Source organism: Tetranychus urticae, chromosome 2 (genome assembly GCF_039701765.1).
Source record: "Tetranychus urticae isolate SD_2017Ah chromosome 2, NJAU_TeUrti_SD_1.0, whole genome shotgun sequence".
Taxonomy (NCBI): Eukaryota; Metazoa; Arthropoda; class Arachnida; order Trombidiformes; family Tetranychidae; genus Tetranychus; species Tetranychus urticae.
The window spans coordinates 25,044,913-25,058,188 of NC_142959.1; the positions used below are offsets into that span (position 1 = coordinate 25,044,913).

At 32.7% G+C, this 13,276-nt stretch overlaps 2 protein-coding genes and 1 long non-coding RNA gene across 3 annotated transcripts; 1 reads left to right on the forward strand and 2 right to left on the reverse strand.

The window, feature by feature from the left end:
* Positions 1-230: 230 nt before the first annotated feature.
* Positions 231-5,692, reverse strand: LOC107360553 (uncharacterized). Its single transcript, XM_015927231.2, has 5 exons — positions 3,565-5,692; positions 1,739-3,172; positions 1,230-1,349; positions 752-1,093; positions 231-672 (listed from the first exon to the last, which is right to left on the reverse strand). The coding sequence occupies exons 1-5, from the start codon at positions 5,199-5,201 to the stop codon at positions 540-542; spliced, it is 3,666 nt and encodes a 1,221-aa protein (XP_015782717.1). The 5' UTR covers positions 5,202-5,692; the 3' UTR covers positions 231-539.
* Positions 5,693-7,079: 1,387 nt separating this feature from the next.
* On the forward strand, positions 7,080-8,119 carry LOC112538665 (uncharacterized). The gene is made up of 2 exons (XR_003081941.2): positions 7,080-7,484; positions 7,552-8,119. It is a non-coding gene; the product is annotated as an uncharacterized LOC112538665 (long non-coding RNA).
* Positions 8,120-8,560: 441 nt separating this feature from the next.
* LOC107360830 (gastric triacylglycerol lipase) lies at positions 8,561-10,190 on the reverse strand. The gene is made up of 4 exons (XM_015927556.3): positions 9,690-10,190; positions 9,508-9,597; positions 8,865-9,449; positions 8,561-8,796 (listed from the first exon to the last, which is right to left on the reverse strand). The coding sequence occupies exons 1-4, from the start codon at positions 10,141-10,143 to the stop codon at positions 8,657-8,659; spliced, it is 1,269 nt and encodes a 422-aa protein (XP_015783042.1). The 5' UTR covers positions 10,144-10,190; the 3' UTR covers positions 8,561-8,656.
* Between the last annotated feature and the right edge of the window lie 3,086 nt (positions 10,191-13,276).

The following is a 13,276-nucleotide window of genomic DNA, read 5'->3' on the forward strand; positions in this document are numbered from 1 at the left end:
TCTCGAAGGTTATTAATGTACACCAATTGATTAATGAAAAAAATGTTGAGTGAAATTGTTTTGCCTAAGGCAGATAGGGAATCATGTCGATTGGTTCTATGTTTACAATTATTAGAAATGTTTACTAAATCTAGTAGATTTTACAATTAACTACCAAAACAGTTGAAATGGTCATAAAGTCATTTCGTTGTACAATAAGACAAATTGATTAGTGGAATACATTGTAACAATTGTACATAATGTATATTTATTTCTATATTTAATTAAGTAACATTGGAAATAAAAAGAGAAAAGAAATGTTTTTTGTTTGTTCGCAATGAAGCAAATGGACAACATTGATTATTTTGATTCTCAATAATTTCAGTGGAAATTTGTTTCTATTGTATTACTAATAACATAATTTCAATGATTGACTAGATTTGTGACATAATCGTTTTCGCGAGTATCTTTTTGATGATTGTCCATCATATGTTATAAATTGTAATGGTAATAATGTTAATATTAAAGGTAATAATAATAGTGGAATAGATCGATTCTGTTCAATCACGAACATTACTGTAAGTTCCTGGAGGAGGACGATATAATTTTGGTAAAGTCATAGCTTTAAGAGAGTTGAATGCGTATTTAGCAATACCGATATTTTTTCGAGTATTTTCCCTCCTGGTGCCTTCACTGTTGGAACATAGAGAAAAAGAAATTATAATTAGATTATTTTAACATTTTAAAATTGGATAAATTGCTCAAAATTTACCTTCTTAAAGTGTCTAACATTTGCTGGAATAGATGTGAATCATCAATCTCATTGAAATTGTACTTTCGCGAGCAAAATCGCACCTCTTCCAGTGTTATGGCCATTGAAGTACGATCTTTGGCACTTTTACAACTTGTAAAACGAATACCATCAAGATGATAAGTAATTTGCTCCATTAAATGCAGAATACGGACATTTTTAGCTCGACGAGACCAAAGTTCAATTTTTAACGCAGTTAACAAATCAACTAAATTTGGATTCTCTTTGAATTCAATAATGTATTCTTCGAGTCTATGAAAAGCGCTTTGATTAATTGTCTCCTGCAATTTGACCAGACCAAGGCTAGATAAAGATTTTAATAGAGAAAAAACAAAGAATTAATTACATGAACTATTATAAATCTTGCGAAATTTAGTTGATTAATTTACCAACATTGTATTTTCGCAATTGATATTATTCATAATATAAGTCAACTTACGTCTCTGCAAGAGTTGCCTGTTCATTGATACCAATATTGAAGAGAAATGCTTTAGGTTGAGCTTCAAGGTAATCAGGTAATATTTGTGAAGTTAAAGAGATGATAACTCTAACATTGTGACTGTGAATAGAAAAATATTGCGATAAAAATATTAGTTAATCAGAGTTAATGACAAAGATTTGTAATAATTAGGTAGATTAGAATGCAAGTTGATCTATTACAAATTCATGGCATGACTAGTGAAGCTTAAAATGAATTATGTTGCATATTTGATTAAATCTAATTGAAACCATTAGGCTAAAATCATACTCCAAGTCTCATCAAAAATCATTATGAGTCGATTGGCATCATTAGACCAGTTAACTGGTCAACTATCAAATCAAAAATCAAGGCTAATGCATTCAATCAATGACAATTTGAATTCAACTTTTACATTGAGATTTAGAGATTTAGCTTTCTGATGATTTACCCATTATTACAATTGATTTATAAAAGATGAATCAACTCACCCATTTCCTTCGATTCTTGGTAAATCAAGAGTTGATCGTGAAGAATCTTTGAAATTGATGAAAACAAATGTAGTACATTGATTGAGCTCTGAAGTGGCAGCAGCCATATCGTTCAACATACCAATTTCTTGAGCATAACAACTAAGTAAAGATTGAAAATATACAAAGATTGATTTTGTTTTGACTAAATTTCGCTGGAAACTGGTTGATTTAATTTGATTAACTACAGCAGTAATCAAAACTGTTAATATTTGACTAAAAATCATCCCTCTTTTCAGTCGAAGGTTGTAGAAAAGTTCCAAATTTTCTCGCTCCAATTTAATAGCTTCAATTGCATAACAAATACTGCTAATTCGAAGTAGTGCGGCATTGGCTGAGATTAGTTTACGTTTGCTGGGTTCAACTTCTGATCGTGAGCATTTTATCGATTGTGTATTGTTAATTTTACCCGATATACTTATTAAACTAGCTTTGATATTAAGATAAATAAGATCTACTGGTTCAAGTTCTTGTTGCTCTTCAGAAATGCTTTGGCTGTTTTTCCTGAAAACGGGTTCATTGGATGCTCTTATATCATTTGTTGAACAATCAGCCGTTGTAATTTTACCACCAAAAGACTGGTTGATTGATCCACTCATGGTATTGCTGTGACCAGAATTTGATGAATGGTTTTTCAAGACTTCCAATGCCATAAGCGTTTCCTCAACTTCCCGTGGATTCAAAATATTTATTAATTTATGAGCGTTTGAATCAATCATTTCATAAAGAGTTTTCAATTTTTCTTGAGCCAATGAGCCATCTTCAATGTAGAACATTAATTTTCTCATGGAAACTTCAATCAATTGAACTAGAGATGAAATATGGAGAAAATTTTTCATCGCTTTCCAAACTTTAGTAACAGAAGATGAACCACTATCTTTGTTTGTGCCGCTATTTTGGTTTGTTGCTACTGATGTTGATGAAGATGTTGAAGAAGGAATATTTTTAATGTTAATGTGTGGGTTTAAAGTGTTTATATTCAAATTATCTTGATCACATCGAAAATAATGAGCAGCAAAAACTCCAACAGAATAAACATCCAATGAATTTTTCAGATTGTTTTCATTCAACATTCCAATTGGTGAACTGTTTTCACAACAGATTGTTGATCGTCTTTTATTAACTCCATCAGAATCACTGACTAGACATCTTTGTAAGTGAAAATTGAGTGGCACATATTGGAAGAACAGCTCTTTTTTGGCAATTGATGGTCTAAAGAACTTTTTGTCCAACTGAACTTGATACAGTTCATTAATTGATTCGGTGACAACGTTTACAAGACGTAAATGTGATTCTAAAACTCTCATCTGAGTTCGCTGATAATCTGGTTTAACTTCGCCCAGTGAATAAGTAACACAATTCATCAATTTTTTTTCATCATCCATAAAGATATTCCTGTGAAAGAAAAGGAAAATAAATTATAAATATTAATGGTAAACGGTAAAGAAACGTTAATAGATTAAATAAAACATTGAATCTCTTAAGAGCTATTAAGTTAATTAAGATTGGAAGGAAAGTACAAAAAAATTACAGCTGACTGCAAGATTTGGTAATGTTATACAACAGCAAAAAGAGTCAGAAAATTAACTCATGGATGAGTTTGCGGTAAAACTGCATTAAAGAATGAGATGAACACGATTCCAGTAAATTTTTATACAATTTGTATTGTCTTCATTTTTTATTTACTATTTCCCACTATTAACCCTCACCTAAAACACTATCATTCACATGAATAATTAAATATTGATGAAGATGGTAGTAGAAGAAAAGTATCGTCAGTTACTTACATGATTATTTGAGGAAAAAGCATACAATATTTGGATTCAGCCATGATTTCCTCAATGGAAATGGATAAACCTTTTAGTGGTACATCAAATTGAAAAGAGCGATGGATAACATTAACAAAAAGGTCATCATCAAGATTCCAGTAGCCAGGTAATGACATTAAAACGGTATTGTTTGTAATGGGGCTGATTTGGATGTCAAAATTATTGGGCACAGAGTAACGTCTAGGTAATTCAGATGTTGATATAGAATTTTTTCCTGTAGACAAATCAGTATTATTGCATTCCTGTTTTTCCAGTTGAACTTCCTTTTCCGATTCCATTTCTGGTGCTTCTTCTAATAATGATGGGGTGACACCAATTTTAGCGGATGATGATGAAGATGAAGGTGTAAAAGCCATTGGTTTGCTGGATGAAACTGATGTAAGAGGTAAACTTTTTGGCCGACGAGATGATATAGAATCAGTTTGGTTAGTAGACCACTTATCGTCTGGATAAACGGGTCCTTTAATGGTGACCTTAAGTTTGCCAATCACTTGAGAGTCTCGCAGGGTAGATGTAATATCAAGATCAAATACTTGTGAATTATCCTGGTTTTCAGCCAATCCCATAATAAGAGAAGCTGGTGCATAAATAGATTCACCGAGGAGCACTCGGGTATCAGTTAGACGTTCAACCACATCGTAAACCTTGAATCGCAGCTGATATTGTGACCAATCTTCTGATGGTAGATTGAATTGTTTGGCAAATTTGGCACTTTGTGAGGAAACAACTTCAGTTTTATCCAGAAAGGTCCAAGAGCTAAATTTTTCCTTGCGATAAAATACAGCAATGAAAATGTTAGGTTCCAACGGATGGTCATCAAATAGTATCACGGTACAGGATAGATTGATTTTCATATAAGAATTGGTACAAAAGAAAGCCTTATTAGGAGATGAAGAAGATGTTGATGAAGTATTTGTTGTTGAAACGGAGTTGTTTCCAATAGGGTCAAGAATGGGGTCTTGTGATGCTGAAGCTAAACCAGTGGAAATTTTAAGATTAATGAAGGTTTTACGAAGTGATTTAAGATAGTTTAAACTAGACAGATGAATACACTCAACCCAAGAATCTCTCTCCTGTTGAGATATTGTGGTAAAATGGAAAGGCTTGGTTGGATCATTTTTACCAAACTCAATGATGAACGAGAAGTGTTTATTATTACTTTCCTCGGACAATTTGATAACACACTCTTCCAAAAATAAGATGAAAACAATACGATTCTCTCCAGTAGATGATAAATCCTTACCAACGGCTTCAGAGGATGATGAATGATTGATACGCTGTTGGTAATTATGATGATGTGGTTCATCAATGCCACCTTCACTGCTATTAATGATAGTATTAGAGGTATGATTATTATCTCGACTAGTAACTTTGTTACCACTGGGATAAGATGTTTTCTTGGTATCTGGATTGGATGTTGCCAGGATAAATAAAAGGTTACCACGAAGCCGACATAATCGTTCAATAAATGTTTCACTTTTCCAATGATTAAACAAACCTTCTCGTCTTTCACGGACAAACAGGAAACCTTCTTTGTCAAAGTTGGCTGAATCTAACCAAGCCAACCTTGAGACTGCCGGGTAATTTATAATCATTACGAATGCCAAAAAAGGATCACTTGGTTATATCACCAATGCGCGGTTAGGTTACTGCGACAACATAATTTTTAAATCATTGATTTGATCTGCTGATTATTCCATGAGCAACTAGAATAAAATTAAAATGAATTACACATGGTATAACTTTGACACTTAAAAAAATCCAATAACAGCAACCATCATTGATGACTTAAACAGCTGATGTAAATATGCATCATAAGTGGGTAAAACTGGAAAATAATATACTTTACATATTATAATCACTTAAGAAGGAACATTTTTCTTCATTATTACTCAAATTGATTGAAATTTATTAAAAAACAGTAAAATAAAAGGCTAATTTTAAAAATTGTCATTAGGTTTGAGTTGGTCTTTCTCTGTTTATAATGGGTCAATAGGATCTTGTTGATTTGTAAACATAATGCGAGAAGAAGTGAGAGTCTGAAAGGAAACAAGATGAAAGATGAGTGAAGACATGGGAAGTGAAGGGAAGAGATGTGGAAGATAAATGGAAAGAGCAAAAGATGATGATAAAAGGGTGAAAGGAGAAACTAGGAAGCCTCGAAATAATAACATTAACCATAAATCAGGATTCTTTCATTTTGATTCATAATTTTTCGCTTGTATATCTTTATAATTTGATGTCCAATTTTGTTTTTTTGCTCATTTCTTTCGAAATTTAACAGAATAGCAATACAAATAGGAATTATATCGATCAGTGTTCTGTCGATAAGGGGAAAACCAGAAAAGAAATGATTTAAATATCTGGATTTAATGAATTTATGTTTTGCATGAGATTCACTAATTGAATGTGCTCGCTAAGATATAATGATTGGGTGAGAAAATCAGTAAACTCCATTCAGCCTAAATCACAAGTCAATTATTATCATGAGGAGTGAGGGTTGACCATTGAAATTACATCAATATGTGCGTAAATATTGTCTAGTATTGACCATTTTTCTGGTTCAGGTTAAATGTTTACAATAAGAGTAAGGCAAACCAAAAATGGTTGCTTTGGGCTTAATTTACTTTTTTTGTCATCTTGTTCCTGTCTAGATCAATCAACATCGTCTTCAAGATCACAATCACCTTTCCTTTTTTAGCATTGGATTGATTAAACAACTATTAAGTGTCTTCAAGAGCTTTTATTGAGTCGTAATTGCTTCCGATCAATTTGATGTTACTTTTTTTGGACAATAGTGATTAACCATACATTTAGATGGCTATTTAACGACTTTCAGTTTTCTTGTTGTCCACAACAATAGCTTCAACTTCATTTCTAGTGAATAGAGAAACCCAATGAAACTCTAAATCAACCATTTCACTTCCATTTAACTTGTTGGAAGAGCCATTTAGATAAATTTATAAATAGTCTATCACTATTGTAAACGTTTAACAAAATTATTGGGTTAATGTTTCCTTGCCATTTAAATTAACCAGAATTTAAGTTTACTCAGTTTCACTGTTTGTTTACTTACACCAGAAAATAATGTATGAAACTATCTAGTTGTAGAGATGAACAAATAACAAGATGTGAAGCTGATTTGGTTTTGATATTATTTATCCAAGAACAATCATCCAATTGCCTGATTTTTAAACATATTCATTCTATTGTAAGAGTTAATTGCTTCATTGATAGCTCTTGGCAGAGACTTGACGATTTACTTATTAAAAACTTATTTATAAGTAGTGAGACGGAATGATATGACTAGGATTTTTTGAAAATTTATTATCTTTTGTTTAAATTGTATTTTGCTAATTTTCTACGGAACAAATTAACGTAAAATAGCAACTATTGCTAATACCAAATGAAAATCAAATTACGATCATTAAATTTAACTCTAGATTTATCTATGAGATGGCAGCATGGTAGTTTTGCATTTCCCGGTTATGCTATTGTATTGATTATGGTTTCACTGTTGGGATACTTTTAATTAAGGAAGTAAATCAAACAATCTTCGTTTAATATAAGGTAGAGAGCGATAAAATATAAACATTTGATGACTTTTTGATGATTTTTGAACAGTAACATTCCGATACTTAAATAATATCTTAACTGAAGTAAAACAAGCTAAATAAGTTCGGTTTGTAAACGATCATTCAATCATGATTAATGAAGGAGACAATCATAACAGCCAACAGTTTGCATCGAATGACTTAATCGCAGTCCTGTATCAGTTTTTAGTGTTCTGAATATCATTTATTTGACTAGTCATGTTTTCGGAGTGATCAATTATCTTGGTGAACTGTCAACATTTGGCTATTGATAAACTAATGAAGGTAAGTTGACCAAAGTTTAATTTAATCCCCAATTAATACAATGTAATAACTTTTTTCTCGTTGATAGCTTAACCATATCTGCATTTGGGCTTTATCGGCTTTATTACTGTGTGTGAAAAGTGAAATTCACTTGAATTTCCGAATCAATCTCCAGCCCTTTTCTTTTGCCTTACCTCGATTTAAACTAATCAGAATCTCAGCTGATATTCTTCCATCTCCACATGATGATGAGCCACCTTCAATTGTTACTTTTCCTGGAGTAACTATAAGTGGACAAAACAACCACAATGAACAGCAGGAAACATCGTATTATCATCATCAATCTCAAGTGTTTCATCACAATGACCATAAGCCTCGCATTGACTGGAATGACCAAAATGATAACACGTTTTAAATAAAGTGTTTTGCCCGTTATAAGTGCAGAGACGTTAAAAACAAAAAGCCCAATTGAGAAATGTAATCTCTTGTCTATTGATCTGAGATCTGGAATTTACTCAAACCCCATCAAAAAATATTGTGTTCGTGGAGTTTCCCTTTCTTTTTCTCCCTTTACCCATCTCCTATCGATTGAAACAATCTTCGAATCCAATCTTCGAATCCAATGAAAAATGAATAAAAATCGATTTTAATGTTAATTTTCAATTCTCTTGATTAAATTCAATCAAGAACTATGCTTTGATTGATCCGCTAGATAGGTTTAGTTGCCATTTTTCTCCATCAAAATGCGTATAAAATGAAATTTCAAATGATGAGCTTCAATCATTCACCGGACAATATTTAGTTTTATTCAACCACTTATAAAGATAAATCGATTTGATTCATTGTGTCAATTTATCACCGAATCTTTTCTTTCAACTCAATTGTGATTGCCTTGATTGATTGGAAATTGCATTCAAATAACTAATCATCAAATTCCCATCAAAGATTCTAATCTTATTTTATGATTAGTGATTATGATCTTTTTCATGTAGGACTGGGAAAATTCATTGTTATGTTGAATCACAACAATCTTACTCTATTTAGCAAAGTCAAGTTTACGCGAACTGAATAATCAATATTGCAAAATGGAAACAAGATGAAATATTGAAATTGAGTTTAATTAATCTGCAGAAATAAGCTGATCAACAGCAGCAGTTATGATCAACTGATCTTTTCATTGTAACGTTATTTATCTATGTAGTGGTTTTGTATGAATCATATTTTCGCAAAAATTCAGTTACCGGTTTATATGCTTTTTGGTAAACGTTTTCGGCCCACATGAAATCCAAATGAGTAAAGTTAGGATCATCAATCGTTAATTCAATAAAAGGCACTGTAAGGAAGGTGAAATGAGTATTATTGATGATTTGATTAGCTTTTAGTTAGCTTTTAATTTCTCACCTTGCAATGACTTTCTTAGTGTTTCCATATCTTGTCGATTGGCTAGAGGATCATTGACTGCGCTAAGGATAAATATATCCTGAGAATTGATTGCACTCATTTTGTATTCCGCAGGTTTAAGTGACCCATAACGTTGATAATTTTCAATCCAACCGAAGTCAAACTTAGCAAATCTGTCATTGTTTATAGCTTGTCCATAATGAACCAGATTCCACCATGAAGATGCCCAAAAACCTTGTGCTATGTATACGGGAAGGCGAGTAGTATTGAACTGTTCCGAATGACCACCAAACAGATAAAAGATGGAAGCACACATTTCTTTGACCAATTTTTCTTCGCAAATTTTGTCCGCAAAAAGATCAATCAAAGTTGTTGGAAGACGAAGCTCTCCACCCAAAAGTTTGGCAATCTTTTGAAGGAAAGGCACCTTTGCTATAAGTCTAACTGGACTTGTGATGTGAGCCATATGAGTTACTGGTGCTAAAGAAATAAAAGGTTTGACTTTTGCTGAATACTCCGGTTTCTCGGATAATAGCCCGAAAAGTTGCATAGCACCTTGCGAATGACCAATCCAAGCGAGGTTTTCTGGTAAAGGAAAAAGATATTTAAACTCTGAAAATGACTTTCCCAGCTTTCGTCTTACCATAACCAGTTTTTTCCAAAACATAATCAATTATTGCTGGTGTATCATAAGTAATCATTTCATCGAAGGAAAACTGCCAAAATGCTTTATCTAACAATAAATTGAAAATAAAATACAATTAGACACGATTCGGTTCATAACATCATAAAACTAGAATGATTTGTCGTCAACCGGTGACTTACCTGTATCTGGATTGAGTGAAGTGTGATTTCGAGCAAACTGGTTTCCTCTTGAATTTGTCATCCAAACGTCGTAACCGAGATTCGACAGTAAATAAGGTAAATTGCGTCCTTCAGTGTCCAGATCAAGAAAGTCTGTACCATTGGACCAATCAGCGGCAAAGCCATTTTCAGAGTTGATAAGCCAAACTGGTGATGCACCAAAGAGACAGTGTGCAATGACTACTGGTCTGATTGTTGACTTATTGTTTGCCTTATAAACTGGATTAATTATATGGTGAACTGTCAGTATGTAACCATCATCAGTTATAATGGATTGTTCATCACAAATGAAATTACGAGACTCAATTAGTTGACAAGGCGTTCTATGTTCATCGGCTAATTCTGGTACCAAATCAGCAAATGAATTGGTCAACAAAAATGTAAAAGTAACAACAAAATACAAATTTAAATTCATAATTACTCTTCAATGTCTAATGTCTGAATAAACTAAATTATTTAACCAAACAAATGGGCAAATTATTTCCAATTAAGACCTTTTTATGATTGTATTATCTCCTGTTTGATGCTACTTTAATTCCTAAACAATAATTACACGTGATATTGATACAATTGAAACTCCTATGAATTTATCTATCGAATTGTTAATACGACTAAATTGTTGAACAATGAAATTGTGTTCAGGCATCTTCAATATGCTCAACATTAGTAACTTGAATCAAACTGAAAATGAAGTATGAATCAACAGCTCAGAGACTTTATAGTTGAAAATATTTGTTTTATGAATAATATAAGTTGATACTAACAGCTAATTGTAGTTGAAAGTCGCTAGATTTGTATAAAAATGTGTTGAATTAGGTTACATTGTTAAATATGAGTTAACGTTGGTTGAAACTCTCATAAGATTAGGTTTAACAACGTATTCAATAAAGAGGAGGAAAATCAAGTGAATGAAAATTATTTACTTAAATGAGTAAGTTAATTGTGTCAGATTGTATAATTTACAATGGTAATTTTTTGAGGAGATCCTCAAGGACGAAAGCAATATTGTCTTCAAGAGTCTTGTTGTTACTGAAACCAGGTTACATTCCTTGAACAAGCAAGTTTTCCGGGCCAACATCAACTAAGTCTCCACATGTAGCGTTTGGGTTAAAACCTGATAAATGTTGGCGCAAAAATGATTGAATTTAATGAAACAATTACAAAGTAAACTTACAAAATAAGTACCCGCCCTTGTAAGATCCATTGTAAATTTTTTCGGGTTTGTAAATCACGAAAAATAATGAGACCTGGTGGGCGCTTGATGATATTTAGACATTTGAATTAAAGACAGTAATACATTGAAGTCACTGAGAAGTACCTAAACAAAATATAGCAAAGATGAAAATAGTGATTACTTTTCAGCGACTTTAATAGATTAAAATGTAATATCCTTAATGTCCTTAAATATCATTGACCGTGCAGCAGCATAACAAAAGTCAAAAGTACAAACCTATTTTCTTGCTCCTCTACAATATGAACCCAAAAAATTGAAAAAGATCGTACAGTTGCGGGCACTTACCTTGTTTATTGTGAATTTCACTAGGAACCAGCAAGACTGCCATCATCATTACCAAATTGTAGCTAAATGTACAAATAAATTGGTAAATAAAAATGAATTAAAATCTCTGTTGAGATTTTACAACAATTCGTCCAAACTTGAGCCATTCTTTGTCTTTATATTTAGCAAAAGGCCAGTTCCTTGATGGATTGCTTGTAATTTGTAATTTACAGAAAATCACTTTATGGTCGGATTGGATCGTTTCCAAATCCTCTAATTTTCTGGAGAAGGCCACATTTGCAGAATATAAAATGTAATCATATCGCGCGACTGTGTTGCTATGTTGACAAAAATATGTCTCTTGTAAATTGAACTCTTTCATCAGAGCCATTAGGTTTTTATTATCATGGATTTCATCACGGACATATTGTCCGCGTTGCGTTGAAATCGCCAACAATTATTAATGCCCTAGCTCCTTGATTCAACAATGTTCCATACTTGTCCCGGCCTCCAGCGCTCAACCATGAAACTGTGCACTTCGATACTGTCCAATAAGTTTTTTGATCGCCACTGCGCAAATCTGGTAGCCGGGGAGTGTTAATACAACCGATACCAACAGGAAGCGTGATTGCGGAGACCATTCTGTAGCCTGTCTGGAAAACAAGAGAATGTTCTTCTTGATGTTTCGCCGGTGCCAAAACTGAGCACGATTTATCAACTTGATAATAAATCACGTCCTGGTCATCTCCACTATTGCTTCTGCTGGTTTTACGGACCTGTTCAAAAAAGTCATTGCTTCGGTCCCACAATGCTTTCTGCACCTGTTGCAATCCAACGAAAAGTGGACCTCTATGTTTATAAGTGTTGATAACTTTTTCTTAACTGGAGCTTTTTTGCAGGGTACTAATTTTATCGATTTAACTTTGGATCAACAATCAGAAACTGAAATTATTTTGAGAAATGAAATTTTTGTTTTCTGTACAGCTCGTTTTAGTTAAACCTTTTGCATTTTGTGACCGTAAGAGTTAGAGAATGTTTACTGGCAATAGCTTGGTTATTTTAACGGTTGAAATTTGATTTTGAATTAAATTGCCATTGTTAATCAAATTTTAACCTTTAACTTAACCAAGATATTGCCAGCAGATGAAACCAAATTTTAACCAGGGGAAACAATAGCACATGATTTATATTAAATAATTAAACATGTTTAATGAATGGAAAGGCAGTTAAATGTGGATAAAAATGGCGAAAATGAATTGATGACAATTGAGGTAAAGATGATAAATTTGATGAAGATGAAATTCCTGATGCTCCTGCTCAATCACCAGTTTCAGCACCATCATCATCTTGATGGTTTCATCAATTTCAACCCTATTGGCTGACCCTGTTATGGCCGTGGTGAGAAGAATTGAGGAAAACACCACGCAAATACTCAATCAAGTTTCAGTCAACACCACCAACATTTTAATCAACATTAGAGACTTGGATGATCTACACGATATCAACGAAAGAATGCAAAATCGACAGCGCACTCAATATTTAAGAGTGATGGAATTCATCTCAGGAGTTGAAAACCATACCACTGACTCTTTGGGTCATGAACTCGAAAGAATTCACAACATTCAAAATAACCTCGCTAACAATTTAATCGAACAGAGTCAAAGAATTCTCAATGCTATGGCTGTTTTCGACCGTGCAAATAATTATTTTATTGATCAGCTGAATAGATTAGCCTGTCACCCTAACATTTAATTCATTAATTTTCACTTTCCAGAAATGTAACTCTTGTTTTCTGAGCCATTTTTATCTATATTTAACTGCCTTTCTATTCATTAAACATGTTTCATTATTTAATATAAATCATGTGCTATTATTTCCCCTGGTTAAAATTTGGTTTCATTTGCTGGCAATATCTTGGTTAAGTTAAAGGTTAAAATTTGGTTTCATTTGCTGCAATATCTTGGTTAAGTTAAAGGTTAAAATTTGATTAACAATGGCAATTTAATTCAAAATCAAATTTCAACCGTTAAAATAACCAAGCTATTGCCAG